The 13,926-nt window shown below is 42.4% G+C and overlaps 1 protein-coding gene across 6 annotated transcripts in view; it reads right to left on the minus strand.

Annotated features, from left to right (window-relative positions):
* The window catches only part of RSF1 (remodeling and spacing factor 1), a 136,715-nt gene that overhangs the window by 43,464 nt on the left and 79,325 nt on the right, over nt 1-13,926 (minus strand). For all 6 annotated transcript variants that reach the window (XM_030558078.1, XM_030558050.1, XM_030558040.1 and 3 more), the window contains 2 exons: nt 9,708-9,817; nt 3,378-3,445 (listed from right to left, as the gene is read on the minus strand). In XM_030558078.1, coding sequence (XP_030413938.1) covers nt 3,378-3,445; nt 9,708-9,817 — 178 coding nt within the window. The remainder of the gene's footprint in view (nt 1-3,377; nt 3,446-9,707; nt 9,818-13,926) is intronic.

Consider the following 13,926-nt stretch of genomic DNA (forward strand, 5'->3'; position numbering starts at 1 on the left):
TCTTCCCGGCTTATTTTATTCCAACCACTTATGCACCAGTAATTAGCATGTGCTAACAAACTATTACCATAACTGAAGGCAAGAGGTGGCTTGTGGTTGCACACCCCATCACATGCAACTTGACTGGGGAACTGGTTTTGAAAACTGGCTGATTAGGAGGTGACATGAGCCCTACCACAAGGAAATAAGTGGTGGGAACATTAGCTTAATACAGTGTTTAACAGCCAGTGTTTAGATACATAGGCTGAGCAGCAGTCAGGGTATACTGATATTTATTGATGCAATTATAAAACAAAAAATAAACACAAAGTGTGAGCATACATTCACAATCCCCAACCTGAAGAATAGCAGTGTGTGGCTTGAAAGCTTGTCTCTCTCACAAACAGAAGTTGGTCCAGTGAAAGATATTACCTCCCTCACCTTGTCTCTCCCTCCACTTAACATTTGGCTTGTCTTCTGAGACTGTAAGGCCTTCAGGACAGGGACTATGTCTGTATATGTTTCTATGGCCCTTAGCACAGTAGGATCATAGAGTATCAGGGTTGGAAGGGACCTCAGGAGGTCATCTAGTCCAAGCTCCTGCTCAAAGCAGGACCAATCCCCAACTAAATCATCCCAGTCAGGGCTTTCTCAAGCCTGACCTTAAAAACCTCTAAGGAAGGAGATTCCAACACCTCCCTAGGTAACCCATTCCAGTGCTTCACCACCCTCCTAGGGAAAAAGTTTTTCCTAATATCCAACCTAAACCTCCTCCATTGCTACTTGAGACCATTACTCCTTGTTCTGTCATCTGCTATTACTAAGAACAGTCTAGACCCATCCTCTTTGGAACCCCCTTTCAGGTAGTTGAAAGAAGCTATCAAATCCCCCCTCATTCTTCTCTTCTGCAGACTAAACAATCCCAGTTCCCTCAGCCTCTCCTCATAAGTCATGTGCTCCAGCCCCCTAATCATTTTTGTTGCCCTCGCTGGACTCTTTCCATTTTTTCCACATCCTTCTTGTAGTGTGGGGCCCAAACTGAACTCAGTACTCCAGATGAGGCCTCACCAATGTCGAATAGAGGGGAATGATCACGTCCCTCAATCTGCTGGTAATGACCCTACTTATACAGCCCAAAATGCCGTTAGTCTTCTTGGCAACAAGGACACATTGTTGACTCATATCCAGCTTTTCATCCACTGTAACCGCTAGGTTCTTTTCTGCAGAACTGCAACCTAGCCACTCGTCCCTAGTCTGTAGCAGTGCATGGGATTCTTCCATCCTAAGTGCAGGACTCTGCACTTGTCCTTGATGAACCTCATCAAGTGTCTTTTGGCCCAACTCTCTAATCTATTTAGGTCCCTCTGTATTCTATCCCTACCCTACAGCGTATCTACCCCTTCTCCCAGTTTAATGTCATCTGCAAACTTGCTGAGGGTGCAATCCACGCCATCCTCTGGATTGTTAATGAAGATATTGAACAAAACTGGCCCTAGGACTGACCCTTGGGGCACTCCGCTTGAAACCGGCTGCCAACTAGACGTGGAGCCACTGATCACTACCCGTTGAGCCCGACGATCTAGCCAGCTTTCTGTCCACTCAACCCATCCCATTTCTATCCACCCTTTCTATCACAACCATCAGGGGCAGCTCCAGGCACCAGCACGCCAGGACGGGGGGTGCTCTGCCAGTCGCTGTGAGGTTGCCTTTGGTGGCTTGCCTGCAGAGGGTCCGCTAGTCCCTGCAGTGCTTGGGGCGGCAAAATACCTAGAGCCACCCCTGCAACCATCAAAGGGTTTCTTCAAATGATGTGACATGTGCATGGATCTATAGGTAGGGTACAATCTGAGGCCCTATACCCTCACACAACACCATATGGGAATGATGGAGCATGGTCACTCTCTCTGCTGTCCTAACCACTTCTGGTCCTAAAGGCTCAGAGTGTTCCCCATGATAAGTAACACCATGTTTGGATGGAAGTGCTGCAGTAAGCAGATACCACTTTAGCATTAAAAATCTTTTGTTTCGTTATCTTTATCTCAATGGGACCGAACCTTGCAGAAGTGGCACTCAAGGTAAGGCCAGGGCTGAGTGGAGGTTGCAGCCTCAAGTCCAAGTTAAAAGATAACCCAATTATTTTCTTCTCTTTTTCCCCTTCAGGATCCAGACAGCACTGAGGGCCTGATGAAGGCAGTGATGGCAGACTCTTTCCTGGGAAGTCACCTCCTGTCGCCTACATGGCAGGGGCTGTATAGGCACCTAGGGCGATGGAGGGAGACAAGTGGCCCCCAGAGTGCCAAGGAAGGATAAATTGGGTTGTTTTATTTATTTATTTGTTAGGGTGAGTTTGACGGATAATCCCTGTACCATGCACACAGCGAAAACTCTGCACATGCATTCTTTGATGCTCTAATCACATACTGGGCCATATTGACACAGCTGTGGTCTGTCAAGCAGGGGCGTTTGAGCTGGATTTCCCTTATTATAAAAGAGAAGGGGTGGCTGATGGAGTGTTCTCTGTGAGGGCTATGAGACTCTGGAAGCTGCTCCCCCACTTAGTCCATAACAGCTCAAATTTGGTGACTTTCTGGGCACACTGCAAATGACATCTGTTAGATAAGGTCTTTAGAGAAAGCCGATGATATACCTCCTACATGAAAGGAGGTGCCTGGCAGGCGGGCAGTCAGAGTTCCCATGGAACTCATTGTAATGCTTTTGAAAAAACGGGCATTGTTCTGGGGATTCAAAAAGAACACGTGCAAAGGATTATCTGAACATTTTAAACATGCAAGAGATGCTGAAGCACAAATCCCACTGACAGGAAATAGGCACTGCGCTCCTAAATCACTTGGGCATGCTTGGAAAAAGCTGTCCCTCAGCTCTTCACCACGTCACAAAACAAAACAAAAAAAGACAGATTAGAATAGTAAGATTAGGTTATAATTTTCTAACTTTGTTCAAATTTTTTACTATTAGCTCCTTCCACCTGAGGATCACGAAGAGATTTACAAGCATTAATGAGTAAAGTTTCACAACACATCTGTGCTGTAAGGTAGTACTGACCAAGATCAGGGCCAACATTTTCAAGATGTTGACTAGTTTTGGGCAGCTCAATGTGAAAACACATATGAGCCCAATTTCCAGAGGTATTGAATACCAGCAGCACCCAGTGGCTTCCCAATCTGGCCATCCAAAGTTAGGGAGCAATTATAAAATGTTTGGTTCTTGATGCCCAGTTTTATGTTTAGATATTGAAAAAAGTAAAAACTGAACTTAACTATCATTAACAAAAGCAACATGACTTTTCCCTACATGGACTCTCCAATACATGATACCCATTACCCCAGCCCAGCATGTCACCATTTTAACTATACAAATAGTAAGTAATAAAAACATACCTCCTCCATCGGCCTCCTTGATATCATCTTCTATTGCTTCATCAATTGCCTCATCAAACTCATCAAATCTAAAAATAGTATCTTTTATTTATTACTTTGAAACAGAGCACAGTTCAGATATATTTTGATGTCACGCCTCAAAATCTAAAATAGCTGTAAGAATTCAGAGTGCTTCAGACATTCCAAAATTGAGGGAAAGTAATAAAATAATCAGAAAAACATCATACATATTCATAGTGTACTAGACAGATGCTCAATGGGTTTTTTAAAAATATGTAGAACATTTCCAGCTTCTAGCAGGATGGATATATATTACTACCTAGGCTGACTTACTAATAATTTAGATAAATTCACAAAAACACTTCCTTCTTACAGAATATGCTACTGAATTAAAAAAAACACAATGTGAATATTTTGTTTTAAAAGTATTTCAGATTTTTTTCACAAGAAATAGTTGCTTATTGATTATGCGAAACTTTTTTTAAAATTTAGATGGCATATGCATCTTTGTTTTTCAGGACAGCCTTCTCAGATGTCTATACAAGTCTCACATTAAGTAGTCAAGTTATCTGAATTTTGATTGCTAGTGTGCGTTTCATATTGTTCTACTTCTGCTCTCTAAACTTCTAAATTGGGCAGTTTACCTACATTTTAGACTAAACATAATACATGCTTTACAGAATTCTTCATTTGAAAAAACATAAGAATAGCCATATTTGGTCAGAACAATGGTCCTTCTAGCCAAGTATCCTGTGTTCCAACAGTGGCCAATGCCAGGTGCTTCAGAGACAATGATCAGAACAGGCAATTACTGAGTGATTCATCCTGTTGTCCACTCCCACCTTACAGCAGTCAGAGGCTAGGGACACAGAGAGCATGGGACTGCATCCCTGACTATCTTGGTTAATAGCCATTGATGTATCTATCCTTTATGAGCTTATACAGTTTTGGCCTTCACAACATCCCCTACAACTAGAACCACAGGTTGATTGTGTGATGTGAGAAGTACTTGCTTTTTTTTTTGGTCTAAGCCTGCTGCCTATTCATTTCATTGGGCGACCACTCCTCCTTGTGTTACGTGAAGCAGTAAATAACACTTCCTTATTCACCTTCTCCACATCAGTCATGATTTTATAGACCTCTATCATATCCCTCTTAGTTGTCTCTTTTCTAAGATGAACAGGCCCCATCTTTTTAATCTCCTCTCCTCATATGGAAGCTGTTCCATACCCCTAATGATTTTTGTTGCCCTTCTCTGTACCATTTTTCAATTCCCGTATATCTTTTTTGATATGGGGCAACCAGAACTACATGCAGGATTCAAGGTGTGGGCATACCATGGATTTTTATGGTGGCATTATGATATTTTCTCTATTATCTACCCTTTTCCTCATGGGTCCTAACATTGTTAGTTTTTTTTGACTGCTGCTGCACATTCAGAGGACATTATCAGAGAACTATCCACAACGACTCCAAGATTTCCTTCTGTAGTGGTAACAGCTAATTTAGATCCCATCATTTCGTGAGTATAAATGGGATTATATTTTCTAATATGCACTACTTCGCATTTTTCAACATGGAATTTCATCTGTCATTTGGTTGCCCAATCATTCAGTTTTATGAGATCTATTTAACTCTTCACAGTCAGTTTCGTATATAACCATCTTGAGTAGTTTTGTATCATCTGCAAATTTTGCCACATCCTTGTTTACCCCTTTTTCTAGATCATTTGTGAATATGCTGAACAGGACTGGTCCCAACACAGATCCTTCGGGACCACCACTATTTATCTCTCTCCATTCTGAAAACTTCCCATTTATTCCTACCTTTTGTTTCCTGTCTTTTAACCAGTTACTGATCCATGAAATCTTATCCCATGATGGCTTACTTTGCTTAAGACCCTTTGGTGAGGGACCTTGTCAAAGGCTTTTTGAAAATCCAAGTATATTATATCCACTGGATCACCCCGTCCATGTTTGTTGACCCCCTCAAGAATTCTAACAGATTGGTGAAGCATGATTTCACTTTACAAAAACCATGTTGACTCTTCCCCAACAAATCGTGTCCATCTATGTGTCTGATAATTTTGTTCTTTACTATAGTTTCAACCAATTTGCCTGGTACTGAAGTTAGACTTACCAGCCTGTAATTGCCAGGATCACCTCTGCAGCCTTTTTAAAAAATTGGTGTCACATTAGCTATCCTCCAGTCATCTGGTACAGAAAATGATGTAAGTGATAGGTTACATACCACACTTAGTGGTTCTATAATTCCATAAATGAGTTCCTTTAGAACTCGAGTGACTACTATCTGGTCCTCGTGAGTTATTTACTATTTAATTTATCAATTTGTTCCACAACCTCCTCTATACCTCCATATGGGACAGTTGCTCAGATCTGTCACCTAAAAGGAATGACTCAGCTGTGGGAATCTCCCTCACATCCTCTGCCGTGAAGACTGGTACAAAGAATTCATTTAGCTTCTCCATGACAATCTTATCATCCTTGAGTGTGCCTTTAGCACCTCAATTGCCCAGTGGCCCACTGATTGTTTGGCAGGCTTTCTGCTTCTGATGTACTTTTAAAAAAAGTTGTTACTTTTTCAGTCTTCAAATTCTTTTTTGGCCTGCCTAGTTTTCCATACAACTTGCAGGCATTTCACTTTTGTGACTATACCTTTTAATTCCTGTTTACCTAGCTTCCTCATTTTGCGTAGCTCCTATTTCTGAAGTTAAATGCTACTGTGGTGGACCTCTTTGGTACTTTCCCACCCAGACAAGGGTGTTAAATTTAATTATATTATAGTCGCTATTATTTATAGGTTGAAATATGCTGTAAAGCAACCTGGAAGGACAAAAGCAAAAGTATTCTTTTTTCATATTTTGTATTTTTGTTATAGGAGACTTTATAATTGTAAATGTGATTTTGTACATACAGAAAGCAATTTAAAGGCAACCTGCAAATAGAAGAAAACAGTATCTGTTCCCTCTTTGGTTTGATGTACAAAAAAAGACAGGAAGGTTTTGTTTAAAAAGATATTATGTTTTATTTCTTGTTGGAAATTCAGGTCTTGTCTACCTTGGTTTCCCTGGAAGATACTATGGATGAGAAAAAGGCTAATAGGCCTATGACATCAGATACAAGGAAATGAAATTGGATTAATTGTCTGGAGAAGTAAATTTTATTCAGATAGATAAAACTCTACTTTTTTCCCCCCACATATCTTTTTTAATTTAAATGTTTAACAGCTGAAGAAAACCTCTTTTAATAAAGGTTCAACCCTTAACGGAATGTGAGAGAGATCCTCATTCTGTACCTTACATGCACAACAGGGAAAACTATTCCTAATATTTCTGATATTTCTATGCGTGAAAACCACCAGACTTTCTTCATAACAAAAGATTTCTGGCCTTCTTTGTACATCATAAAGAAGGAAATCCTCACATTTGCATGTCACCTTTAAAGTCTATTTATGGTAAAATGAGCAACTCTGAAATGACATCTTTGTGAGGTTTATTCTAAGATACTTCCAAACAAGTTTATTTTCTTCTGACAAAAACATTTTCGCTTTATTTTGTCTTTGGAATAATTAAGCTATTCTTTCCATTCCACATGTCACTACTAACAACTATTTTGGAATCAAGTGCTAGCTGACAATTGTCTTTTCATACATGAAACATAACAGATGGCAGCTTGCTCTTCTGCAGTTTTATTAGTTCAGTAGTGTTGATTTTGTATTAACCTGTTCATCAGTAAGTGATGCCGATGACTCCAAAGACATAAAGAAAGCAGGTATCCGAACAGAACTAACATACATTTTATAGATTCATTTGTGAGCAAAATGAGACTTTAGGGTTTATTTCCCCTCACTGAAGGAGGGCCTACACAGTTCTCATTAACACAAACTAGACTTCCATTGTATACGTGTAAATTTGAAGTCGGGTACAGACAATACACACACACACAAATACATTCACAAACTCAAAGACATCTATGATGTACTGTGCACGAGATACTTGTCTGTCATTTTAGATAGTAAGACTGAGTTTCAAAATGTAAAACTGTATGAAACAAATTATTTCCATTTAAAAATCACTAGTCCCGCAGGATTTTATAAACTCATTGCAGTACTGTCAAAATACCCTACAGGCAAAAACATTTTCCTCTGGGTCAGTGATTGCCTCAACTGTCAGGAACGTGACAAATCTATAAAAACCTGCCCTTAGCATCATTTCTCTAACAAACGATATTGAATTCTGTATACCACCAGTGACATTTTCCTCAGTGTGGCATCTGCTGTTAACAAAGGAAGGTTACTCCTGAGGGCGTTCTCCGCCAAAAAATTAAAATTTCTGCACACAATATTTCAGAATTCTACAAAATTCTGCAAATTTTATTTGCCAAATAAATGTGGAGGCTCCAGGATGGTATTGGGGAGAACAAGCCACTGGCTGCACAAAGGTGGGAGATCACAGTGCAGCTCTGCCCCAGGACACAGACTCAGCGGTGAGGCTGCACCCACTTCTAACACAGGACCAGGCCTGCCCCAGAAACACCCCAGGGCCCTGCCCCTCCGTACCAGGTGTGGGCAGGCAGACTCAGCAAGGCAGGATCCAAGTGTGGAGGGGCTTAATGTGGGGGGATCCAGGTGTAGGTTTAGAGGGTTCTGTGTGGGGCAATCTGGGTGCAGGCAGCTAAGTAGTGGATCTGGTGGCACAGGGGCTTGTTGGAGGGTTCCGAGAGCAATGGTAATGGGACTCTGCAGGGGGGTCCAAGTGAAGCTGATTAGGGCTCAGCGGGGGGGGGAGAGGGAGGGGAAAGTGTCCTGGTGTGTGTGGGGGGGGTAGAGCTCAGAAGCGGGGCTCAGAGGGGAGGTCCAGATGCTGGGGGACTTGGGTGGGGATCCAGGTGCAGCTGGTTGGGGCTTGGCAGGGGTAGGGATCTGGGTGCGGATGGTTTGCTGAGGTGGCCCAGGTGCAGAGAGACTGAGACTTGGACTTGTGGGAGTATTCTGGGTATGGGGAGGGGGTGAGGCTTGTCAGGAGAGTCTGGAGCATGAGAGTGTCTGGATGCTCGGGTGGATGGGGGAGCAGCTCCCTGTACAGAGATCCCTCCCCCTGCAGTTGAGGAGCAGGAAGTGTGCAGGAGTTTGCAGAGCTTCCTACAGCTGGCAGAGAAATCTGGGGTGGGTCTGACATGGCCCCGGATGCCATGCAGGGGAAGAGAAAGCCTCGTCCTCCCCTGCCCTGCCAGGACTAGCAGCTGAGCCCGGCATAGGGTAAGAACCAGGTCTTCCCCAGTCCCACCCGCTGCCACAATGCGATTTAGCTCTCTGCTGGGTACCCTGGTTACCTGAAACATACTGCTGGGGAGGGCCACATGATTGCTCTTGCGGCTTCCCTTTGCTTTCCCATCAGAAAATCATTCTTCTGAAGGGGAAGCAAAGAAATCTGAGAGAGACAAATTTTGCACGTGTGCAGAATTCCCCCAGGAGTAGGAGGTACCGAAAAATATCTACAGTTAATTAAGAGAAAATTCCTGAGTGCTCAGTGAATATCATGCTGGCAAATTCATCATGTTATACTAATTCCCTATCACTCCCTGAGAGCAGTGCCAAATTAGTTATTGGCTTAAACACTGTTGTTGCCAGCAGGGTTTTAAACAGTTTCCTTGTGGACCAACGTGGACATTGATCACTTAAAAGCAGTGCTAGCTATGCTGTACTACAGACTACATCTGTAAGTAATTTACAGCACAGTTCTAGAACACACTGGGGAGGGGGGCAGGGAGTGGAAATCTTATGAACCTGTTAGCAATAACTGTCTGGAAACACTGGTGACATCACTATTCTGTTTCCAGCTATTCTGCAAAGGTAAAGTTCATTTTTCTCACTGTATCTTGTGATAAGGGTTTCATTTGTACATTCCTTCAGATGTTTACAGAGGAAAGGGGCAATAGAAAAAGAGGAATAGGAACACAAAGCTCTCAGATATTTATATTAGTCAGTCTTCCATTAGAGGGGAGAACTGATGCATCGGCCTGCATTAGTATCTTGCATACAGTGCAATAAGAATAAAGTCATTTCTAAGATGGCTCTATTTCCCATATCACTGGGCTAACCACTGTATCTGCTCTTACAGGTCAGTCATCTAAAGTGGCACCTTTGCTCCATGCTTGGTAATCATGTGCAGTATTCAAAAGTAAGACTGAAGACACTATAATTTGATCAGTTGGTGAACCATAAAAGTATCCTCTCTAGCAAGTGAATGGATGGACAGAGGAAATGGCAATATAATATTAATATTCTCCAGTTGGAGAACAAGGTGCCTACCTGTAACTTATGCATTTCCGTGTTCTAGTAGACCTCCTCTCAAGCCGTTTTGATTTTGACTTTTTGGAATCTTTCTTCTTTTCTTCCTGACTTTCTGGTATTTCTGGCTCCTGTTGAAGTATGACAACAAGTGTTAAATATGCTGGAGCAGACATCAGATAGCTTTGTCTCCCCTCTCAAGATTCACGAGGACTGAGCTGGAATTGTCTATTTTCATGTCAAACAGATAAGTGGTGTATGCAAAACATTTCCAAGTTCCCAAGTGGCTGATTGGCAAGATTTACTGGCAACATAATTCTGTAAGTATCTGGATTGAGGATGTAGATTACAGTAACAGTAGTGACATTATGTTTCTAGCTGAGGTGACACTTTCAGGTCTTGTCCATGCTACAGCTGAACAAGATTGTTGCCAAGAAGTATTTGCAGCCATTGTAAACAGGATTTTTTCTGTGTGTACCATATTGATCACCTCCTCTAGACTGCTGACAGTTCTGGAGAAAAAGATCCATATTATGTTCCCACTCTTTGCATACCTTTTTATGGTACAGTTTCAGTCCCACTCTAGACAGGGCTCTGCTACCATGTAGATTGCCACATACTTTTAGAGGCGAAAGAAAAATGCAGAGCTGTTATTTACCAGGCTGCACGTGGCAATAGACTGTATAGGTAAGGGATGCAAGGAGGGTCTGAGTCACGATGCAAACTGCAGGCACGCACACAACTAAAATTAATTAATTAAAAGTTTTATTGGGGATAGTTACAAGGGGTAGGGGAGCAGCGTATGATTAGCTAATAGGGTTAATGGAACTTAAAACATACAATGGCTAAAGTATTTACTATTAAACAATATTTATAAACAGAGATGCAGTAAACAATATTTATAAACACGGATGCAGCATTTAGTAATAACCAATACTTACAAATACAAACCAATTCAGAACGACCGGCAAACGTAGAAACTCTGCTTAAAACACGTGAGCTGAGAGAGGCTTCAGGGTGATCAGGCTCGGTTACGGGTGTGTACAAGGTACACAGGATTAGTTTTTCTTTCTCCTCTTCTGTCTGCACATGGCAGACCAGCCTAAAATACCCACTATGACATCACAGAAGTGTCACAGGGGACGGGGCCCAAAAACTGTGTGTGTTCGTTTCTGATTGGTACAAGCAAAGTTTACACCAAGTAGGGGAGCAGGTGTCTGAAAGTCTGGCTTTGCCCCCAAAAGGTGAGGAAATGCATATAGTTCAGAATGCCTTTAACACTGACTGACAAAGGAAGAGGCCAAGGCAATACCGGTATGGGCAAGTCTTTTAGGATGCAGATAGGAACTTATCTTAACAGGGAGCACTATGTTAGGACAAAAAACGAATAGGGGCCGGATGCTGCCCGGCCCAAATTAAAGATCCCACCGATGAACGCCCAAACGCCACCCTGTTAGTTAACGGTGACACCCCCACTTCCTTTTTATTAGACACTGGAGCTCAAATTAGAGTTATTGAGCCCAACGTTCCCCACTGTCCTACTGGCTCCTTTATGTTTGTTCAAGGTCTCAATGCAGTACAAGAAAAACCTGTGGTTTGGGTTAAAATTGCCCATGGAAAATACCTAAGAAAAATAAAAGCCTTGTTGGGATCAAAAAACCTGCTAGGTGTCTCAGATATTAAAAAATTTAAACTGCATGATCAAATTCTGCAAGCCCTCCCTATAACCGTAGGCGATCATTCCCCCTATACCCCCGAAGTAGTTAACTCCCAGCCATGGAAATTTTCCCCTATTCCCACAAAATCCGAAGGGCTTCCCCTTATTGAAGCTTTGCTCTCAGCTAATAGAAGAAAAAAATAGAAAGGGTCACTGCATCCACCTTTCTGTCCGCGGATTGGGGTATTCCCAAGCCCAGCGATCCCTCTAAATATCGCCTTGTCATTGATTACAGACAAGCTAACAGCCGTTTAAAGCCTATCGCATTTTCCTGCTCTGCCACCATTCCTGAAATACAGCGGCAACTAAGCGATGCAAGTAATCAGTGGGCATGTACTCTTGATTTAAAAGATATGTTTTACCAAATCCCACTCCAGGACATACAAGGAATCTTAAACTTTGCTTTTAAGGGCGTCCAATATAAATGGAAAGTTATCCCACAGGGGTTCTGTAATTCTCCTGCACTTGCATCGTCCCATCTCAATATCACATTTACAAAAGGTAAAACCCCTACAGGATGTGTATGTGCTAACCTATGTAGATGACATTGTCATTTGTGGGCCCAATCCACAAGCAGTTCAAAGTACCACCCAAATGATAATTGATGCATTAGAAGCAGATGGGTGGCAAATTAACAAAACAAAGAGCCACCTGCAGGCCAGCCAGTAATTCTCATTCTTGGGACTCCAATTCACTCCCACCACTCACCCAAGCCCCAGCCAGTGTATTAGACCCTTGGACAGAAGCCCCTCCACAAAATAAACGAGAGCTTCAGCAGCTATTAGGTCTCCTTAATTAACACCGGCCAACTGGTTTGGCTTACAGAACCCCAAGCCTCTGGCCATCGAAAACCTATAAAAACCACCATTCTCCAGGCCGGCAAGTACCCTAACACCTACTTAGTGGCTACAAGTACCCCCGGTAACAAACTAGTTCATCATAACTGGCTCAGCAAATGTAGTTCTTAATAAACAAACTAATGCCCCTGAGCAGGCCTCCTATTATTCTGTTTTACAGGTTATACTGCCCTTCCTCACAACATCTTTGCCTACGGAACCCTTAGGAGAAGGTGGACTACAAACATGGTTCGCCGCCTACTGAGTGCAGGAGGTCAGCGGAAACCAGTCCCTGTCAGCGCTGAATCCAGAAGATTGTCTTGTTTGCTCTACTCAGTTCTCACCTAAATATCCATTACCCTTTCAATTTGTACCAATAGTTTATAATTTTTCTTCATTTAATTTATCTAATGTAAATTGTTCTTCCCCCTATGTGCAATGGGCTGCTTCTAGTGTTTGGAATAATTGTTCTTCACAATTTAATTCTTATGTGTTTCCAGTTCATAATGCTTCAGGTCGAAGTGATCATAGCTTTCCTTTAATTGATAGTATTAGAGCTCCAGCATCTCATTGTTGGGTTTTTGTTGGTAATAGTTTAACCCCAGCCCCTACTTGGATGGGTACTTATTCTAATTGTTCTATGTGGAGTTTCTCTTATGCTAATACCTCCCTAACTAAACCCACTCTTACTTACACCTACTCCCCTCCCCTTAATTGTTCTTATCATCATAATTAAAACATTCTTTTTGGAACCTTTTATACCTCCATAACACATACGTATCTGTTCCATGCCCAGCATATGCATCATGCTGAGGCTGCATGTATCAATCGTGCATCCAGCTTTTTCTCCATGGACAATAATAGGTGGAGCCATACCACAATTTCTTCCTTAAGACCCGGTCATTTTTGGATTTGCGGTAATGTCGCATTTGCTGTGCTTCCTCCCAACCCCCGGGGTATATGCACCATTGGCACCCTGTATCTACAGGGGGGAGGTATTTATACCTTGCCATCTAGCCACCGACACCGTTGTAGTACCCGCTCGTTTTGGACTCGTTTGCAAACAGCAGCTTCCTCCCTCGCCTCCTCTGTTGTTAGTTTTAACCCTGTCGGTTATATGATGTTACGTGATCAAGTGCTGTTTCAATCCCTTGCTATTGAAATGCTTGCTAATACTACGGCCAAAGGCCTCTCCTTAGTTAATCAGCAGTTAAATTCCCTTGTTCAGTATAGTATTCAAAATAGATTAATGATTCAATATTTGTTACAATCTCCCTCATTTTGTACTAAATTTGCTGAAGTATATCCCGAGTTTGCTGATACACGTTGTGTTTCTTTGCCTTCTATTTCTCCTAATTTGTCCTCAATTGTTAAAGACCTGCAAACGTTGAGCTCTACTGTCAAAGAGTCACGAGAGTCCTTCCAGTTTTGGTCATGGCTCGATTGGTTTGGCCTTGCGTCCTACAAATCCTATTTCCAATCCCTGTTTGTGTCCCTTCTGGTTGGGCTCGCTCTTCTCTGTCTCGGATGTGCCTTCATTAAAGCCTGCATTCACAAGTTTGTTGCCTCGGCCTACATCGTTTCCACCCCCGAAGCGCATCCTCTCGTAGGTGGGAATGAGGAGTCGGACTCGGAAGTTTAGGTTTTCGGCCAAACAATTTCGGCCAGGGCACGGGGGCATGTTAAG

The sequence above is a fragment of the Gopherus evgoodei genome, chromosome 1 (assembly GCF_007399415.2).
Source record: "Gopherus evgoodei ecotype Sinaloan lineage chromosome 1, rGopEvg1_v1.p, whole genome shotgun sequence".
NCBI classification, from domain to species: Eukaryota; Metazoa; Chordata; order Testudines; family Testudinidae; genus Gopherus; species Gopherus evgoodei.